This window comes from Petromyzon marinus, chromosome 2 (assembly GCF_048934315.1).
Source record: "Petromyzon marinus isolate PM22_M1 ecotype Great Lakes invasive population chromosome 2, UKy_Petmar_22M1.pri1.0, whole genome shotgun sequence".
NCBI classification, from domain to species: Eukaryota; Metazoa; Chordata; class Hyperoartia; order Petromyzontiformes; family Petromyzontidae; genus Petromyzon; species Petromyzon marinus.
The window spans coordinates 10,032,759-10,050,021 of NC_133668.1; the positions used below are offsets into that span (position 1 = coordinate 10,032,759).

At 45.9% G+C, this 17,263-nt stretch overlaps 1 protein-coding gene across 3 annotated transcripts in view; it reads left to right on the forward strand.

Moving 5' to 3' along the window:
- Positions 1-420: 420 nt before the first annotated feature.
- The window catches only part of ADCY1 (adenylate cyclase 1), a 45,017-nt gene continuing 28,174 nt past the window's right edge, over positions 421-17,263 (forward strand). Inside the window, exons 1-2 of one of the 3 annotated variants that reach the window (XM_076069606.1) lie at positions 421-2,095; positions 10,497-10,646. In XM_076069606.1, coding sequence (XP_075925721.1) covers positions 1,493-2,095; positions 10,497-10,646 — 753 coding nt within the window. In that variant the 5' untranslated portion in view covers positions 421-1,492. The remainder of the gene's footprint in view (positions 2,096-10,496; positions 10,647-17,263) is intronic. The other 2 variants (XM_032964047.2, XM_032964055.2) reach the window with 2 other exon arrangements.

Consider the following 17,263-nt stretch of genomic DNA (forward strand, 5'->3'; position numbering starts at 1 on the left):
ACCGCAACACCGCATCCGTTTGCGGACTTTCGTACCCTACCCCACGTGGTGTGCACATTTCAAGCAGTAGGCGCTTAAAAACAAAGTGCTGAGGTGCGTTAGTCACGCGGTGGGGCATGACACCCATTTTGATTCCCGAGTAGAAGCCAACAGTGTGCGCTTCACGGCATGATACGGTTGCTGCTGCTGCTGATGATGAGGCTGCGACTGCTGAGTGTAGGAGAGGAGACCCGTCATCACAACGTCCCTCCCGTCGAACAACCCCCCACCCCACCACTACATCATCATCACCACCACCACCACAACCTCGCTTCTCCTCCCACCCACGTTCCAGCTCTCGCCATGCAAACCTGTCACCGTGGAGCCTTCACCCCCCCCCCCTCTCCACCCACCCACCCCCCTGGTGGGTTGAATCCGCAAGCCGGCGGCGTACTGATGCTGCTGCTGCTGGTGGTGGTGGGTGTGCGTGAGCGCTGTCAGCAGCTCGGATAAATCCGGGGATGCAGCGGTTGCCTCGCAGATTATACTCATTATCCCTGGCCGCGCTGCTGCGCATGTCCCATCCCACGCCCGCGCACAGACGCCGCCACCGCCACTACCGCCGCCGTCGCTCGCCGCTGGGGCTTCTTCTTCTCCTTCTTCTCTCTCCTCTCTCCTCGCAACAGCAGACGTCAATTTTGAGCACGTCTGCAGGAAGCAGCCCCCGTGCCTCCGCGTGCGGTACGGGATGCCGTACGGGATGTGTGTTAGTAGTGTACGGGTACGCTGTGCGGTAGAATGCAGGTAAAGAATGTAGCCGAGTATATATAGAGAGAGAGAGAGACGGGGAGGGGGGGGAGGCACGCAGAGCGCAGTGGCTGCGATCGCCCGTCCGCGCGCGTATTTTTTGTTTGTATTTATACAGAGAGGCTTACTATATTCTGTAACGGACACTCGCTATTAGATTATTATTATGACATACGTCGGCACTTGACGCCAGCGTCCAGCCCCATCCGTGCACGCCCGGTCCGTATTTATAGCAAATGTTTGGGTGTTCTTGGCGACAACGGTGGGTCGGCCGCCGGTGGAGAGCGAGCGAGAGGCGGCACCGGCGAGTCGGGAAGCGGCGGGGAGCTGCGGGGCTCTGCGCGCATCCGTGGTGATCCGGGGTGCGCGCATGACCCGCGGATAAGAGGAACCCCCTGCCCCCCCCCCCCTCCCCACAGATCTCCCCCCACCTTCCTACCCCCCCCCCCCCGATCAACCTAGACCCGCCACCCCTACATCCCACACACCCACCTATCCATCCACCCGCATACCAAACGTGGCCACCTAAACCTACCCAAACATACCGAACCGCCGAACCAGACTTCCAATTTGCCGTTCCTCCCCAAATCCACCCCTCGACACCCAAGTCAACCTAACCATCAAGCAGCAGCAACAGCAACAAGAGCAGCGCCAGCAGCAAGCTCTACCCACCCCCACCCTCACCAGCGACCCCGCCAGCCTGTGCATGGATGGCACTGCCATGGATGACTCGCCGTTCCAGAAGGTGAAGTCCAGGCGAAAGAGATGTCCCTGCATCCCCGGGCGGCGCGCCGAGGCGCTGGGCTGCGAGGAGGAGTTCAGCTGCCGAGAACTCGAGGGCCTCTTCCTGAGCTACAACCTCAAGCTGGAGCAGACTGGTACGCTCAAGGCGCTCGCCGTGCTCATCGTCACCACGGCCACCATCGCCGTGGTGGAGCTAACCTCGTCACCCACCATCACGGTGGCGAAGGGCTCCAATCCCATCCACTGCGTCATCTTCACGTCGCTCTTCATCGTAACGAACGTCAAGTACCTGCAGGTGACTCAGCTGCAGCAGATCGTCAACCTGACGCTGCTCTTCAGCTTCACCTTCTCGTTCCTCTGCTGCCCGTTCCCCTTCACGCTGGGAATGTCGGGGCAGCCGCCGTCTCACGGCATGTGGCAGGTCATGCTCGTCACATTCGTGGTGTACGCTCTGCTGCCTGTGCGGACTTTGCTCGCTCTGCTCTTCGGGCTCATGGTCTCCATCTCCCACTTCATCGTCACGGCCACGTCGGCGCCGCCGTTACCGAACGGCTTGTGGAGGACGGTAAGCCCCCCCCCCCCACAAGACCCCCCTCGTTGCTTGTCTGACACCTCCCATTGAGGTTTCCCCCCCACACCCTCGTTTAAACCAACACTCATTTAATCATATACTATACGTGACTGTGGGGTGATTAGGCAATAATTAATTAGGGTTCCCGAGCTTGGGGGGGGGGGGTCCTTTGTAGTGAGGCTATTCGTATTCAATGCATATGTGCCTTGTTGGTTTCATGTGTTTATTTAGAAATATATACATAGTTTATTGGAAATGCAACCATTACGATTGTGTTACATCTTCCTCCCAGCGTGTGTCCCTCTCGAAAGTGTCTGCTGTCCGAGTCTCCACTCTCCACAGTCTTCTATTCATCACCACCACAGTACTACAGCATACTCTCATGTCCTCATCACTACGTCCACAGTACTACCGCATACTCTCATGTCCTCATCACCACCTCCACAGTACTACCGCATACTCTCATGTTATCATCACCACCTCCACAGTACTACCACATACTGTCATGTCCTCATCACCACCTCCTTAGTACTACCACATACTGTCATGTCCTCATCACCACCTCCACAGTACTACCGCATACTCTCATGTCCTCATCACTACCTCCACAGTACTACCACATACTGTCATGTCCTCATCACCACCTCCACAGTACTACCGCATACTGTCATGTCCTCATCACCACCTCCACAGTACTACCGCATACTCTCATGTCCTCATCACCACGTCCACAGTACTACCGCATACTCTCATGCCCTCATCACCACGTCCACGGTACTACCGCATACTCTCATGCCCTCATCACCACGTCCACGGTACTACCGCATACTCTCATGTCCTCATCACCACCTCCACCGTACTACCGCATACTCTCATGTCCTCATCACCACGTCCACAGTACTACCGCATACTCTCATGTCCTCATCACCACGTCCACAGTACTACCGCATACTCTCATGTCCTCATCACCACGTCCACAGTACTACCGCATACTCACATGCCCTCATCACCACCTCCACAGTACTACCGCATACTCTCATGTCCTCATCACCACGTCCACAGTACTACCGCATACTCACATGCCCTCATCACCACCTCCACAGTACTACCGCATACTCTCATGTCCTCATCACCACGTCCACGGTACTACCGCATACTCTCATGCCCTCATCACCACGTCCACGGTACTACCGCATACTCTCATGTCCTCATCACTACGTCCACGGTACTACCGCATACTCTCATGTCCTCATCACCACGTCCACAGTACTACCGCATACTCTCATGCCCTCATCACCACGTTCACAGTACTACCGCATACTCTCATGTCCTCATCACCACGTCCACGGTACTACCGCATACTCTCATGCCCTCATCACCACGTCCACGGTACTACCGCATACTCTCATGCCCTCATCACCACGTCCACGGTACTACCGCATACTCTCATGTCCTCATCACCACCTCCACCGTACTACCGCATACTCTCATGTCCTCATCACCACGTCCACAGTACTACCGCATACTCTCATGTCCTCATCACCACGTCCACAGTACTACCGCATACTCTCATGTCCTCATCACCACGTCCACAGTACTACCGCATACTCACATGCCCTCATCACCACCTCCACAGTACTACCGCATACTCTCATGTCCTCATCACCACGTCCACAGTACTACCGCATACTCACATGCCCTCATCACCACCTCCACAGTACTACCGCATACTCTCATGTCCTCATCACCACGTCCACGGTACTACCGCATACTCTCATGCCCTCATCACCACGTCCACGGTACTACCGCATACTCTCATGTCCTCATCACTACGTCCACGGTACTACCGCATACTCTCATGTCCTCATCACCACGTCCACAGTACTACCGCATACTCTCATGCCCTCATCACCACGTTCACAGTACTACCGCATACTCTCATGTCCTCATCACCACGTCCACAGTACTACCGCATACTCTCATGCCCTCATCACCACGTTCACAGTACTACCGCATACTCTCATGTCCTCAATCACCACGTCCACGGTACTACCGCATACTCTCATGTCCTCATCACCACGTCCACAGTACTACCGCATACTCTCATGTCCTCATCACCACGTCCACAGTACTACCGCATACCCTCATGCCCTCATTCAGAAGTTTTCACCATGTCTTATTCGGTCTGCTCTTTATCTTTCCCTCGACTTTCATGTTCTGTAAATTGTATTTCCGACGTCGTCTTCCGACTGTCTGGCCACGTGCCCGAAGCATCTCAGTCTATTCTCACTCAACGTGTCCTCTATAAATCCTACTACCTTCACTGGTCCTATCACTGTTTCTCACATCATGTTGTATACACACCACTTCGAACCAACATCTCGTTTTCGCGGAAAAAGGTTTAGTTTTTACAATAATAATTAAACAAAACCCGTACTCATGTTGGTATTAATTTAAGTAAAGCATATTGTCTCCATCACTGTCAAACTTTCGGAGATGGTTACGCCTTGGGGAGGCCTTCATCCAGCAGTGGATAGTTAGTGGCCGATTATGATGATGACAATGATGGTGATCGAGCCAACTAATTGACGTGCAAGGTGCCAGTCACGCGAAGCCGGCCGCATAACGCGACGTGAATTGTCGCTGCCGCTTGATGTAAACAAATGGACCACGTGTCGGAAGGAAAGGCATTCAATCTTATGCGGTGGAATAACAACAAGCGTATCGCTACGAAGGACAGGACATGCATATCGCTATGGAAGACAGATCCAGTGAACATTTTACAAAGGGCCTCGACTCCCGCCGCTGCGTTTCATACAGAATGCCGTATATGCACTCCCACGCGACGTCATGCGTTTTACAATCACACTTTCAACTTAGATGTTACATGCTCGATGTTATCGAGAATGCGTCATGTTCTAGCATTGGATATAAATAATAGCTACAGGTATTTTCGTTGTTTGATTCGCGGCTTGTGGAGCAATTGTACAATTAAATATTCCCAAACATGCGACAACATTAATGGATCCAACACGTTTCCTGTCGAGACTTTGTATATATGGTGCGTTTACTATATAGTGCCGTTAACATGCAACCATTAGAAATGGAAATCTAGATGGTACAGAGTCAGTTGTGACCATACTACGGGACTTTGCAAAACGACGGCCATGTAAGAAGCTAAGCGCACGCAACCGGTAATGCCCCGTTGTACGATTGTGTTTAAGACGGACGTGAGTGTGGTTGGTGAACGCACAGCAGCTCACGGCTAAGTTATCCTTTGTCTGCGGTGACCGTGATGATGTCAGGATGGAGGATAAGCAACATGTTTACAGGGTGAAGTTGTGTTGATATCATGTCAGACGCTTCTGGGTGGAGATGCACAGTGAATTTCAGTCACGGTATGGAGCTGTTCACCACGTTGGTACCGTTGGAGTGCGCTTAAGTCTTCACTTGCGCGTATGGCATCCGCAGCGACCTTGTGATGTTTTGATCTGATGCGGTTCATCACCACCTCCACAGTACTGCCGCATACTCTCTTGTCCTCATCACCACCTCCACAGTACTACCACCGAATCGAAAGTTTAAAATAGCAATAAGACCACCACGCATGATTAGACATGAACCCCATCATTTGAGAGGACAACGAGTGATGGGGAACGTTTAGCACGAAAGCCAGAACCATGCATGATATATATATTTAAAAACAAAAGTATTTACAGCACGATATTTGTTTATTCGGTTTTTTCTTCCGGCCCAGCTCTAACGGTATTAAAGCTTACAATACACTCTGGAGTGCTTTTAGCAGATTTAATACAGTGTACTACTGGCCAAGCCTGGCCCATTCCATGCGCACAAAGTGACGCAATGTAATGAGGTGAGTGAGACATGTAGGTCAGTGACGTGCTACGAGGGTGTCCGTAAATAGAAATATGGGTCGCATGAACTTTACGAGTTGCCTTAGCAAAGCCGAAGAGGCGCTTGCTCTGGGGTTAGTGTGTGTTTGTGTGTGTGAATGGATCAGTGTAAACACATTGGGGGAAACAATATTTCCCATTTTTTTTATTACGCATTTGAGCAAAAAGCACAAAACGGTCTTAAATGCCTGCTCGTAAAAAAAAGTGATCAAAGAGATTGTAAATCGACGGCAGCCATAAGCAAAAGGTCGGTGACAATTTTTTTCAAAACAGGACAAACGATTAGTTATTACGGCAATACTTCGGTACGGTCTTTAATCTTGATGACAACTTTGGGGTTGTAGGGTTTTTTTGTACACAAGCGTAATATTGTATGCATTCAGTTGTAAGCTGTTATTTATGAAAAACAATTAGTTATGAAAACAGCGGGATACCCTGAACACTTACAAGCAATAACGCACGTTGTAACATGTCAATTATCACCCATGCAATCCGTTGTAAAGAACCCAAAATAGCAAGTATATAAACCCCTATGTGCAATACAGGTAGTTACAACATAGGAAATAAAATAAGAACCAGCCATTCTCAATTCACAAATGAATGAGGTCTTCCCACGCCATGTTGGTCATAGGGTTTATTTTGTGTCCTTTATCATACTTCACCACTCTGGTCAGTGTGGTTTGGTAAAGGTTGGGATTGGGAGGACCCAGCACCAGTTTTGATGCCACTTGCCACTCATGTTAGCCGTGACCCGGGAATAGAACTCATAGCACACATGCACTGTACGTATTTGTCTTAAACGCGAGAAGACAGGTCAGGTCCTGCACTGCGGGTATGGGGGTGGGGGGGAGACCTCGCCGTGGTTGATTGCACATTTGGGACCTAATGTGTTTAACACACAGCCATCTTTGCATTATCTTGTACAAATTACTCGACAGCCACGTCTCGGCTCATTACTTTAATTAAAGTGTCCGGTGCCATCTTAGAAGTGCTTTGACGGGTGACCCGTGCTCAGGGTTGACCCACCACTTTCGTTGGTTGGTGTTGGTCACCATGTTACACAGCTGCAGCTGACACCGGTAGCAATTGTAGATACTGGAGCAATTAGCACGCGACGCCCTTGTATGGAAGGTTGGTGATGTTTAAATAGATTTGCAGGAAAGCACCGTAGTGTTTAGTTGCGTCCATAGGTGGCGCTCCTAAAATATTGTGTTAATCCTAGATTTACCATTCTCGGAATTGTTTTGAGATACAGAAATAAAAAAACGGCACGGATTAGGGAACATACGCAGGTTAATTACTTCATCGGAACTGTTAAGAGAAGTAAATGCGCTTGGGCAAGGCTATTATCCATTGGTCAAGAATAATTACGGCGTGGTCGCCAAGGAATGGAACGTGTCAGAAAGGACGTCCGCCGAAGGAGATGGAGCGATTAAAGCAGATTGTGTGCAGGTGCTGAGTTTATTAATATGAGTACATCGTCGGATCGTGATAAGTCGACGGCTTGGGTCGGCCTTCATCCAGCAGTCGATTCATTATGGCCGGTGATTATGAAAGATGTACGCAATCGGTCACAGTTCTAACAGAAAACGGATCACTCGCTGCATGTGTACACCTCAGTGGCACAACCTCCCCATTCACCAGGCTCAGTCAAGTTGAATGAAATTATGCTTTGCAGTGTTGACTATCTATTTCCGGAAGGCTGCAGTAACGTTTTAAATAGTTTTTGCTGTTCTATGGTGTCTAAAAGAGGAACACACTAAACGTTCAGTTGGGGCCACGACATTCAAAATATTGTAACACCATTTTTTTATTTTACTATAAGATTCAGAACGGGGCGCTGAGCCTTCAAAAATACTGTGTACTATATCCACGCGTATCTGAACGTGGACATATCATCAGTTAATGTCAAACCACTGCTGGACGGCTTCTCCAAGCAGTAGCATTTACTGAAATAATATTATCCCGCTAACTATAAGAGATGCGGTACACAGCACCTTTATTACGTGTCGCTGCAGTAATAGCATACATAAGTGCATTTTTATTCATTAATTTCAAACAAGAAAAACACATTGGTATTTTATTGCACAGAAACTGGGGGGGGGGAGCGGGGTACCCGTTGCTGCAAATTGAGGACTGTGGAAAATGACTGCTTAAATTGCTGCGGATGTATGAGGTGCACAATGTGATTGATCTCATTTTGCCAAATAATACTTTCAAAACCCTGGACTTTCAGCTCAGATTTTGCCCAGCCCAGTTTCTCCCCTTATGTGTGAAAACGAGTCAAGGACTCTTAACAATTGCTTGTCCCCACTTAGGAACTAAAACATTGCTCCGAAGAACTTGAGCTAAAGAAAATGTGTTATTTTATTCTCGTTATTTTAAAAGGGAAACAGCTAAAGCCCACCTTGACCCCCAGTTCCGCGTGATGCTGGTCTGGTAAAACAAAACGTGTCAAACATTAGAGTGCATTTATCATCATCATCAGCCATGGTTAAATATCTACTGGATGAAAGCCTCCTTACAATACTGCGATGTAAGAAATATGATGTTTCACTAATACAGTATAGTAGAGTACAATGTATGAATATACTGTATATTAATATACTGTTTTGATATATTGTACGCAGCCACGTGACCCTGTGGCAGAGTATGAATGATAATTAGGAGGTTGTAATTTCAAATTGCTGTTGGTAGGTGACAGCCCTTCACCACTCTGGGATTTATAAAAATAAGTATAACATTGATCATCTTAAAGAGAAACTGCCCCCCTCCCCCTGTAGGAATGGATAATTCCCACCACAGATGTTGGGTCACCAATGGATAAAGGCAACCACCCAACCCTTATTGGAACACAGAGATTATTTCACTTGACTTGAGAGAGCAATACTGAACATGGAGCAGCGGGTGTGATGGTTTTTCTCGTCATTTACAGATTTGAATTGCTTTGAATCGGCAAAATAAGCAATTATTGTGGGCCGCCATTTGGACAGTGCTATTCAATATTGATACGGTCCCCAACATTATTTTTTTCGCTTACCCTCAAAACCACTATCGCTATTCTCCAATTGGGGAGGCCAAATAGCCTGCAATATATGTCGCCAAATAGTGAAATAAAATGATTGGCCATCGCTGGAATTCCCAAGCTTAAATACACAAAGCCGTTACAATGCCAGGTATTTCTGAAATTATATATTGCTTATAGTTGCATACGTGGTCTGTGGTATTTATAGCCAGCACTGCAGTCTCATTGTTTATTATCTAGAAAAACGATTGACTACACCTGCTACCATTTATATTGATTATGTCTACTTGTAAATAAGGTTTTTGTTAAATTACCATTTTCAAACATTTAATAGCTGGCTTGTGCAGTGTTTTTTTTCTTTATTATATTGTACTAGCTTTTGTTAAAACTAGAATAAATGCACATGCTTAATGCAACAGGATACATTGGTTTAACAATATCATTATTACTGTATACCATGGTGTGTTTTCTTTAACGTTTACCATTGTAAGAATGCAAAAATTGTCATAGTAGTCGGCTATCTCAGTCAACAGCATTATAGAGCATACCTCTTAGATATATATTTTTAAGGTACAGCAATGACAATAAATCTCAATGTCTCATTACTTATATACATATCTTGAGTAAACAATTGATCAAATAACTTTTTGGTCTAAACATATATATTTTTTATTAAAGTTGTTTCATTGTGTGAAGGATATAATGGCTCTGGAATGCTTATTGCATTGTGATATTGGTATATAATGATAGCATTACAAACAGGTACCTTGCCAGTGTGGTGTTATAGTGTCATCGGAGCTGTGCAGCTTTTTAATATAACCCATTTAGTTATTTTTAACGCAATTGTCAGATGTACTGCATCAGAATACAGGCTCACAATACCCTGCATGGGGGAATTCAGTCATTGAAAAGACTTGCACGCATGCTAACATATTTGTCACTTTCACTTTTTGCTTAGTATATCTATTGAGAGTACTTGTGTGGTTAAAGGTACTTCCGTAGCAAGTGTTTCCCATTTGTCATGTGCCCATCAGAAAAAAGGAACATTGTGGTACTTTCAGTCATCACTATCACTAAAAGAGCAAAGAGTGTGCAAGGGGTTTTTATTATTATTGCAAATGAAATTCAAATGTTTTACATCAATGTGTACCCAGAGACAGCTGAGTGTAATGTTCTTTGGTATAACATAATCGATCTTCTCACCTCGCTGAGTTCGCTAGGCACATTAACCCTTTGGAGGCCTTTGCAGTAGCCCGAAGGCAACATGTTTCCACACTGACCTCGCTTCCCAGGGACAGCATGTACTACATACTGATATCTCCTTAATCTGTAAGAAGGTTCAGTCCTTCTCAGAGGGGACGCAAGGGAGCATTTAATGTGGCCTTCCACCGCTGCGCACGTGTGTGCTTGGCCTGCGATGCGATGGGACATGATGTTCAACATCTTTTCCCTGCAGTTGCTGGCAAATGTGTCTCTCTTTGTGAGCGTGAACCTCTCGGGCGCCTTCATTCGCGTGCTCACCGAGCGCGCCCAGCGCAAAGCCTTCCTGCAGGCACGCAACTGCATCGAGGATCGCCTTCGACTGGAGGACGAGAATGAGAAGCAGGTCAGGAGTTCAAGCGGACGCAGACAGATCAATCGCTGCAATTCATTGAGTCTGTTTATCTTGTCTAATTTCCTCATGTTGGGCCATTAACAGATGACTTGAAAGATTAATGGCTGCTGTGCATCACAGCCACCACGTGACATATCTAGCCTTCCACTTTACAGTCATATGTTGGTGCGTGCTGAATAAGTGGCCCACAATATGTAGTACTTTTGGTCAAGTTAAATTATTTTTTGAAAATGAATTAACAGAATGTTATGGCTTTATATGGTTACAATTGTCTCTGGTACCAACATTTTAGTTTTGTCTACCTGAAACTGTTTGTTAGGAATGTCGTTTTTTCTGTTCAAAAAAAGGCCTAATTTATTTGAGATTATATTATTTTGCAATTGGCATAAATGTACGACATTGGCTGTAAATCGAGGTAAACTATGTGGCAAGATTGGCATTTGGTCGATTGGGGCAGGATGGTGGAGTCTTTCAAGTAGATCCACTCGACCATTTTGAATAAAGATGAGTTAAAGGCAGGGTGGAGTGGAACTTGATAAAACAGTGATTTTTATATCTGCCCAAGGAATAACGTTTTTCAATCATTGCATAATACCTCTTATGCAATCGTCATCAGGCGGAAGAAATAGGGAAGCTGCTGATGCAGGCTGCTTTTAAACGTTAGAGATGGGCGTAGCCCCAGAGTCATAAACGAAGTGGGGGGGCTAGTGATATTAAATTGAGACATTTGCATGTAAATGTACTGTGTAAATGTGATTGGCAAGTCAATGTAAGCTCGCAGCGCGCCGTCGCATCGAGGACTGCATTTAAATGTAGAAATCCGCATGTAAATGTACTGTGTAAATGTGATTATAATGTCAATGTAAGCTCGCAGCGTGCCTTCACATCGAGGACTGCATGTACAGCGAGGGAAAAAAGTATTTGATCCCCTGCTGATTTTGTACATTTGCCCACTGACAAAGAAATGATCAGTCTATAATTTTAATGTAGGTTTATTTGAACAGTGAGAGACAGAATAACAACAACAAAAATCCAGAACAACGCATGTCAAAAATGTTATTAGTTGACTTGCATTTTAATGAGGGAAATAAGTATTTGACCCCTCTGCATAACATGACTTAGTACTTGGTGGCAAAACCCTTGTTGGCAATCACAGAGGTCAGACGTTTCTTGTAGTTGGCCACCAGGTTTGCACACATCTCAGGAAGGATTTTGTCCCACTCCTCTTTGCAGATCTTCTCCAAGTCATTAAGGTTTTGAGGCTGACGTTTGGCAACTCGAACCTTCAGCTCCCTCCACAGATTTTCTATGGGATTAAGGTCTGGAGACTGGCTAGGCCACTCCAGGACCTTAATGTGCTTCTTCTTGAGCCACTCCTTTGTTGCTTTGGCCGTGTGTTCAGGGTCATTGTCATGCTGGAATACCCATCCATGACCCATTTTCAATGCCCTGGCTGAGGGAAGGAGGTTCTCACCCAAGATTTGACGGTACATGGCCCCGTCCATCGTCCCTTTGATTCGGTGAAGTTGTCCTGTCCCCTTAGCAGAAAAACACCCCCAAAGCATAATGTTTCCACCTCCATGTTTGACGGTGGGGATGGCGTTCTTGGGGTCATAGGCAGCATTCCTCCTCCAAACACGGCGAGTTGAGTTGATGCCAAAGAACTCCATTTTGGTCTCATCTGACCACAATACTTTCACCCAGTTGTCCTCTGAATCATTCAGATGTTCATTGGCAAACTTCAGACGGGCGTGTATATGTGCTTTCTTGAGCAGGGGTACCTTGCGGGCACTGCAGGATTTCAGTCCTTCACAGCGTAGTGGTGAGATCTTGCATGGAGCCCCAGGCCGAGGGAGATTGACAGTTCTTTTGTGTTTCTTCCATTTGCGAATAATCGCACCAACTGTTGTCACCTTCTCACCAAGCTGCTTGGCAATGGTCTTGTAGACCATTCCAGCGTTGTGTAGGTCTACAATCTTGTCCCTGACATCCTTGGAGAGCTCTTTGGTCTTGGCCGTGGTGGAGAGTTTGGAATCTGATTGATTGATTGCTTCTGTGTACAGGTGTCTTTTGTACAGGTAACAAGCTGAGATTAGGAGCACTCCCTTTAAGAGTGTGCTCCTAATCTCAGCTCGCTACCTGTATAAAATACACCTGGGAGCCAGAAATCTTTCTGATTGAGAGGGGGTCAAATACTTATTTCCCTCATTAAAATGCAAATCAATTTATAACATTTTTGACATGCGTTTTTCTGGATGTTGTTGTTATTCTGTCTCTCACTGTTTAAATAAACCTACCATTAAAATTATAGACTGCTCATTTCTTTGTCAGTGGACAAACGTACAAAATCAGCAGGGGATCAAATACTTTTTTCCCTCACTGTAAATGTACGATCGGAGAAATTTGCATGCAAATGTCCTGTGTAAATGTGATTAGCACGTCAATGTAGGCTGTCGGAAATTGGGCTGTTACTGTGATTGATAACAATCTTGTTAACATCTAACTTTTTAAGGTGTGGCTCTGGCTTCTTTTTTACAGGAGGTTGAATTTAGCAATCAGGTTAACTTCACATTTGGTTGCCATACATAGCAGGGGTTACCAAAAAGATTCAGGTTCGATTCAACACAGTACACAAAATCCATGACATGATCCACACGGATTCCTATCTAAAGCCTGATTCTCACCACCATCCAGCTCAGAAGAATTCCCTCATCAAAATACTACACCATAGGGCCCATTGCATCTCCGACCAGCACCACCTATCCAGTGAACTGCACCATGTACGCCAAGCCCTCAAGATGAATGGATATTCGGACCGCGCAATCCGCAAAGCTGTATCCCCAGCCATGGGTAGAGAACCATCTGAGGACCCAATCAAAACCATCACCTTGCCATACATAGCAGGGGTCACCAAAAGGATTTCCAAAATCTTGAACAAACACAAGATCTAAGTCCGGTTTAATACAGTTCACAAAATCCGTGATTTGATCCCATCGGTGAAGAATGCTATTCCAGACATGCAATATCCTGGTGTCTGTAAGCCAAGTTGTGTCTGCGGCAGCAGTTACATTTGTGAAACAAAGCGACATGTCTTGGACCGTGTTCGTGAACACAAGGCAGATTTGAAACACGGCAGACCAATTCCTCTGCCGTGGCTGATCACTGCTTGAACGCGGTGGGCTCACACGACATTGTTATTTCCAAGACCAAGGTACTCTGCAAACCTTTGGGCTACCATCAAAGTCTTGTTCATGAAGCCATCTAGATATATAAACACAGATACAATTTCAACCGAGAAGATGGGTACACACTGAGCAATCATTGGAAGGACGTTATTAACCAGTTTAGGTCATAACTGGTGGTGATGTTTCCTTCCTACCTGCCTATGTCAGCAGTTATTTGCGACTCTCTGAGTTGCATTCAATAACACAGCCACCGTCGTTTGCTTGCTATGATGTGGCTATGGTTCTTTCCGAGCTTTTTCCGATCTTACATTTACATGCAGTCCTCGATGTGACGGCGCGCTGCGAGCCGATCTTATGCTTACCTGCGGTGCTCGATGTGACGGCGCGCTTCGAGCTTACATTGATGTGCTAATCACATTTACACAGTACATTTGCATGCAAATTTCTCCGATCTTACATTTACATGCAGTCCTCGATGTGACGGCACACTGCGAGCTTACATTTACATGCCAATCACATTTACACAGTACATTAACATGCACATTTCTCCGATCTTACATTTACATGCAGTCCTCGATGTGACGGTGCGCTGCAAGCCGATCTTACGTTTACATGCAGTCTTCGATGTGAAGGCGCGCTGCGAGCTTACATTGACGTTCTGATCACATTTACACAGTACATTTACATGCAAATTTCTCACTTTAACATCACTAGCCCCCCCCCCCCCCCACTTCGTTTATGACTCTGGGGCTACGCCCATCTCGAACCTTTAAAAGCAGCCTGCATCAGCAGCTTCCCTCCTTCCGCCTGATGTCGATTGCTTGTTGTTGCAATCGAAACGTCGTGATCTATTATTTTTTCTACCTACGTGACTTTACCGAAAGAACCAAAGAGTATGGATTCCTGCAGTCATGAAAGCTTCAAATCAAGATTAATACCTCTTATGTTTTGTGGATTGGGAAAAAAATGGACAACAACGAATACAATGGAACAAATTTTGTAAAGTGCACAAAGAGGCATGGAGGTTGCATGTTTGGAATGTACACTGAAAAACAGAAACAGGATAACACTGATCAGAGAACAAATGGAAATTGGAGACGTAGTGTTGACTGTAAAGAAAAGCACCGTATTATCCCGCATATAGCCCGCATACGCATATAACCCGCAGACACATATACCCCGCAAAAATAGCGTTTTGTGTAAAACAAATTTTAGATAGCCCGCACCTCCATATACCTCGCATGCATTCATATATTTAACGTCGTTACCGCAGCTTAATTCCATCATATTAATACGAAGTTTACATTTGTAATACATTCCACTATCAATTGTTAACATTAAAAACTTAACGTGCACAAAGAAAAAAAACTAACCAGAAACGAGTGAACTTAAAACAGTAAATAAGTAACAAAAGTAAATATCCAATAAATAACACAACTCGTAGATAAGTACAGTTTTAGCACTGGTAGAGTGCGCACTGCGCAGATAATAGCAGCATTACGGTAACGCCGTCGCCTCGCCCCCCCCCACCTCTCTCCCCCCAGCTGCCCCACCCCCCCAACCCCCCACCTCTCTACCCAGCTCTCCCGTCACCACCACAGACCTTGCTCTGCCCCACCCCCCACCTCTCTCTCCCCCCAGCTGCCCCAACCCCCACCTCTCTCTTCCCCCAGCCGCCCCACCCCCCAACCCCCACCTCTCTCTTCCCCCAGCTGCCCCACCCCCCAACCCCCCACCTCTCTCTCCCCCCAGCTGCCCCACCCCCCAACCCCCACCTCTCTCTCCCCCCAGCTGCTCCACACCCCACCCCCCACCTCTCTCTTCCCCCAGCTGCCCCACCCCCCAACCCCCCACCTCTCACTCCCCCCAGCTGCCCCACCCCCCAACCCCCACCTCTCTCCTCCCAGCTCTCCCGTCGCCGGTAAACAGTGGGCACACTTAAAAAATTGTCGTTTAATTGTACAAACAATTCATTTAAAACGTGATAACGTGCAATTTTAGTGTGAGTGGTTTATTCAGCAGTGATTTAGTCAAAGGTAAGTGTTGCATAGTGGATAGTCCTACCATGAAAAAATTTAAACGAGTCGTGACATGCCACACGTGTAAAATATTTTTGGGATAGCCCGCACCTCCATATACCCCGCAGGTTCTTATTTTGTTTGTAAAAAGTGGTATATCCCGCGGGTTATATGCGGGAAAATACGGTAAGTGGGCTTGGGCAGGCACCTCGCGAGAATGGATGATGGCCGATGGTTGAGACTAATAACTGAGTGGCAGCCGGAGGAGGGAACGTGCTCAAGAAGGATGCCACTGCAGAGATAGCGTTGATATCAGCTCATGTGCAGGAGTTAGATGGGTCGTTGCATCATGTGACTGAGAGATGACAACTGGGGAAGCCTTCATCCAGCAGTAGATAGTGCATGGCTGACTATTTTTATCTTTCTACACAAGTCCACCAATTTTATAGACATTCTTTATTTGTGTGTGTGATCTTTCATATTTACAGCCTACACTTTTTTCTGATTAGAAATTCAGTTATTGTCAAGTTAGTCTCTATTACAGGCCAACCACTCACTGTTCCTATGTAAATGTTATGATTAGCTGTTCATTACATATATATTCAATAGATAGGATATGTTTTTTTCAGTTTGAGTGATTTTGGTATTTTGCTAACGAGGCCACTGATAATGTTCATTACTGTATTTTTGTATGATAGTACATGATAGTATTTTATGTACAATACGCACTGGATAATGTACAAAACGAATATTATAATGTATGTTTACTAGAGGACATTTTTTACACAGCTCACATTGTGAGGTCAAATTAACATTTTTATGAAAAAAATAAACAATATAACACGGTATGTATTGTTTTGTCGAAGCCATTCGATAAACATATACCAATGATAATTTCTTCAAAGACGTTCACGCCATGATTCATATTCTTTGGGTCTTTCGGTGAAGCCACGTAGATATAAAAGATATCAAAAATCGAAAACACGACGTTTCAATCGCAACACAAGCAATCATCTTCAGGTGGCTTTACCGAAAGACCCAAGGAATATGAATTCCTGCAGTCACGAAAGCTTTAAGTCAAGATTTGTACACTCCATGAATCTATTAATGGAAATCGACACAAAACTACAATTCCCCTATAGCAACAGGCTGCAATGTATAGTATAGTTCTGGCCTCTAAACTCTAGGAAATAAAACACGCAACAACTTGTGAATATAAATTATGTATTCATCCTTCTCGTATTATCCTGAGTAATTAGACAAAACATCTTCAGGTCTACAGTACGAAAGCTTTGGTATCACCAACATGTAAATTATTGCAGAGATAAGCCATGAAATATACCCAATTATCTCTTCATAGTGCGTGTGAAAGTTAAACGCACACACATATATACACACAACACAT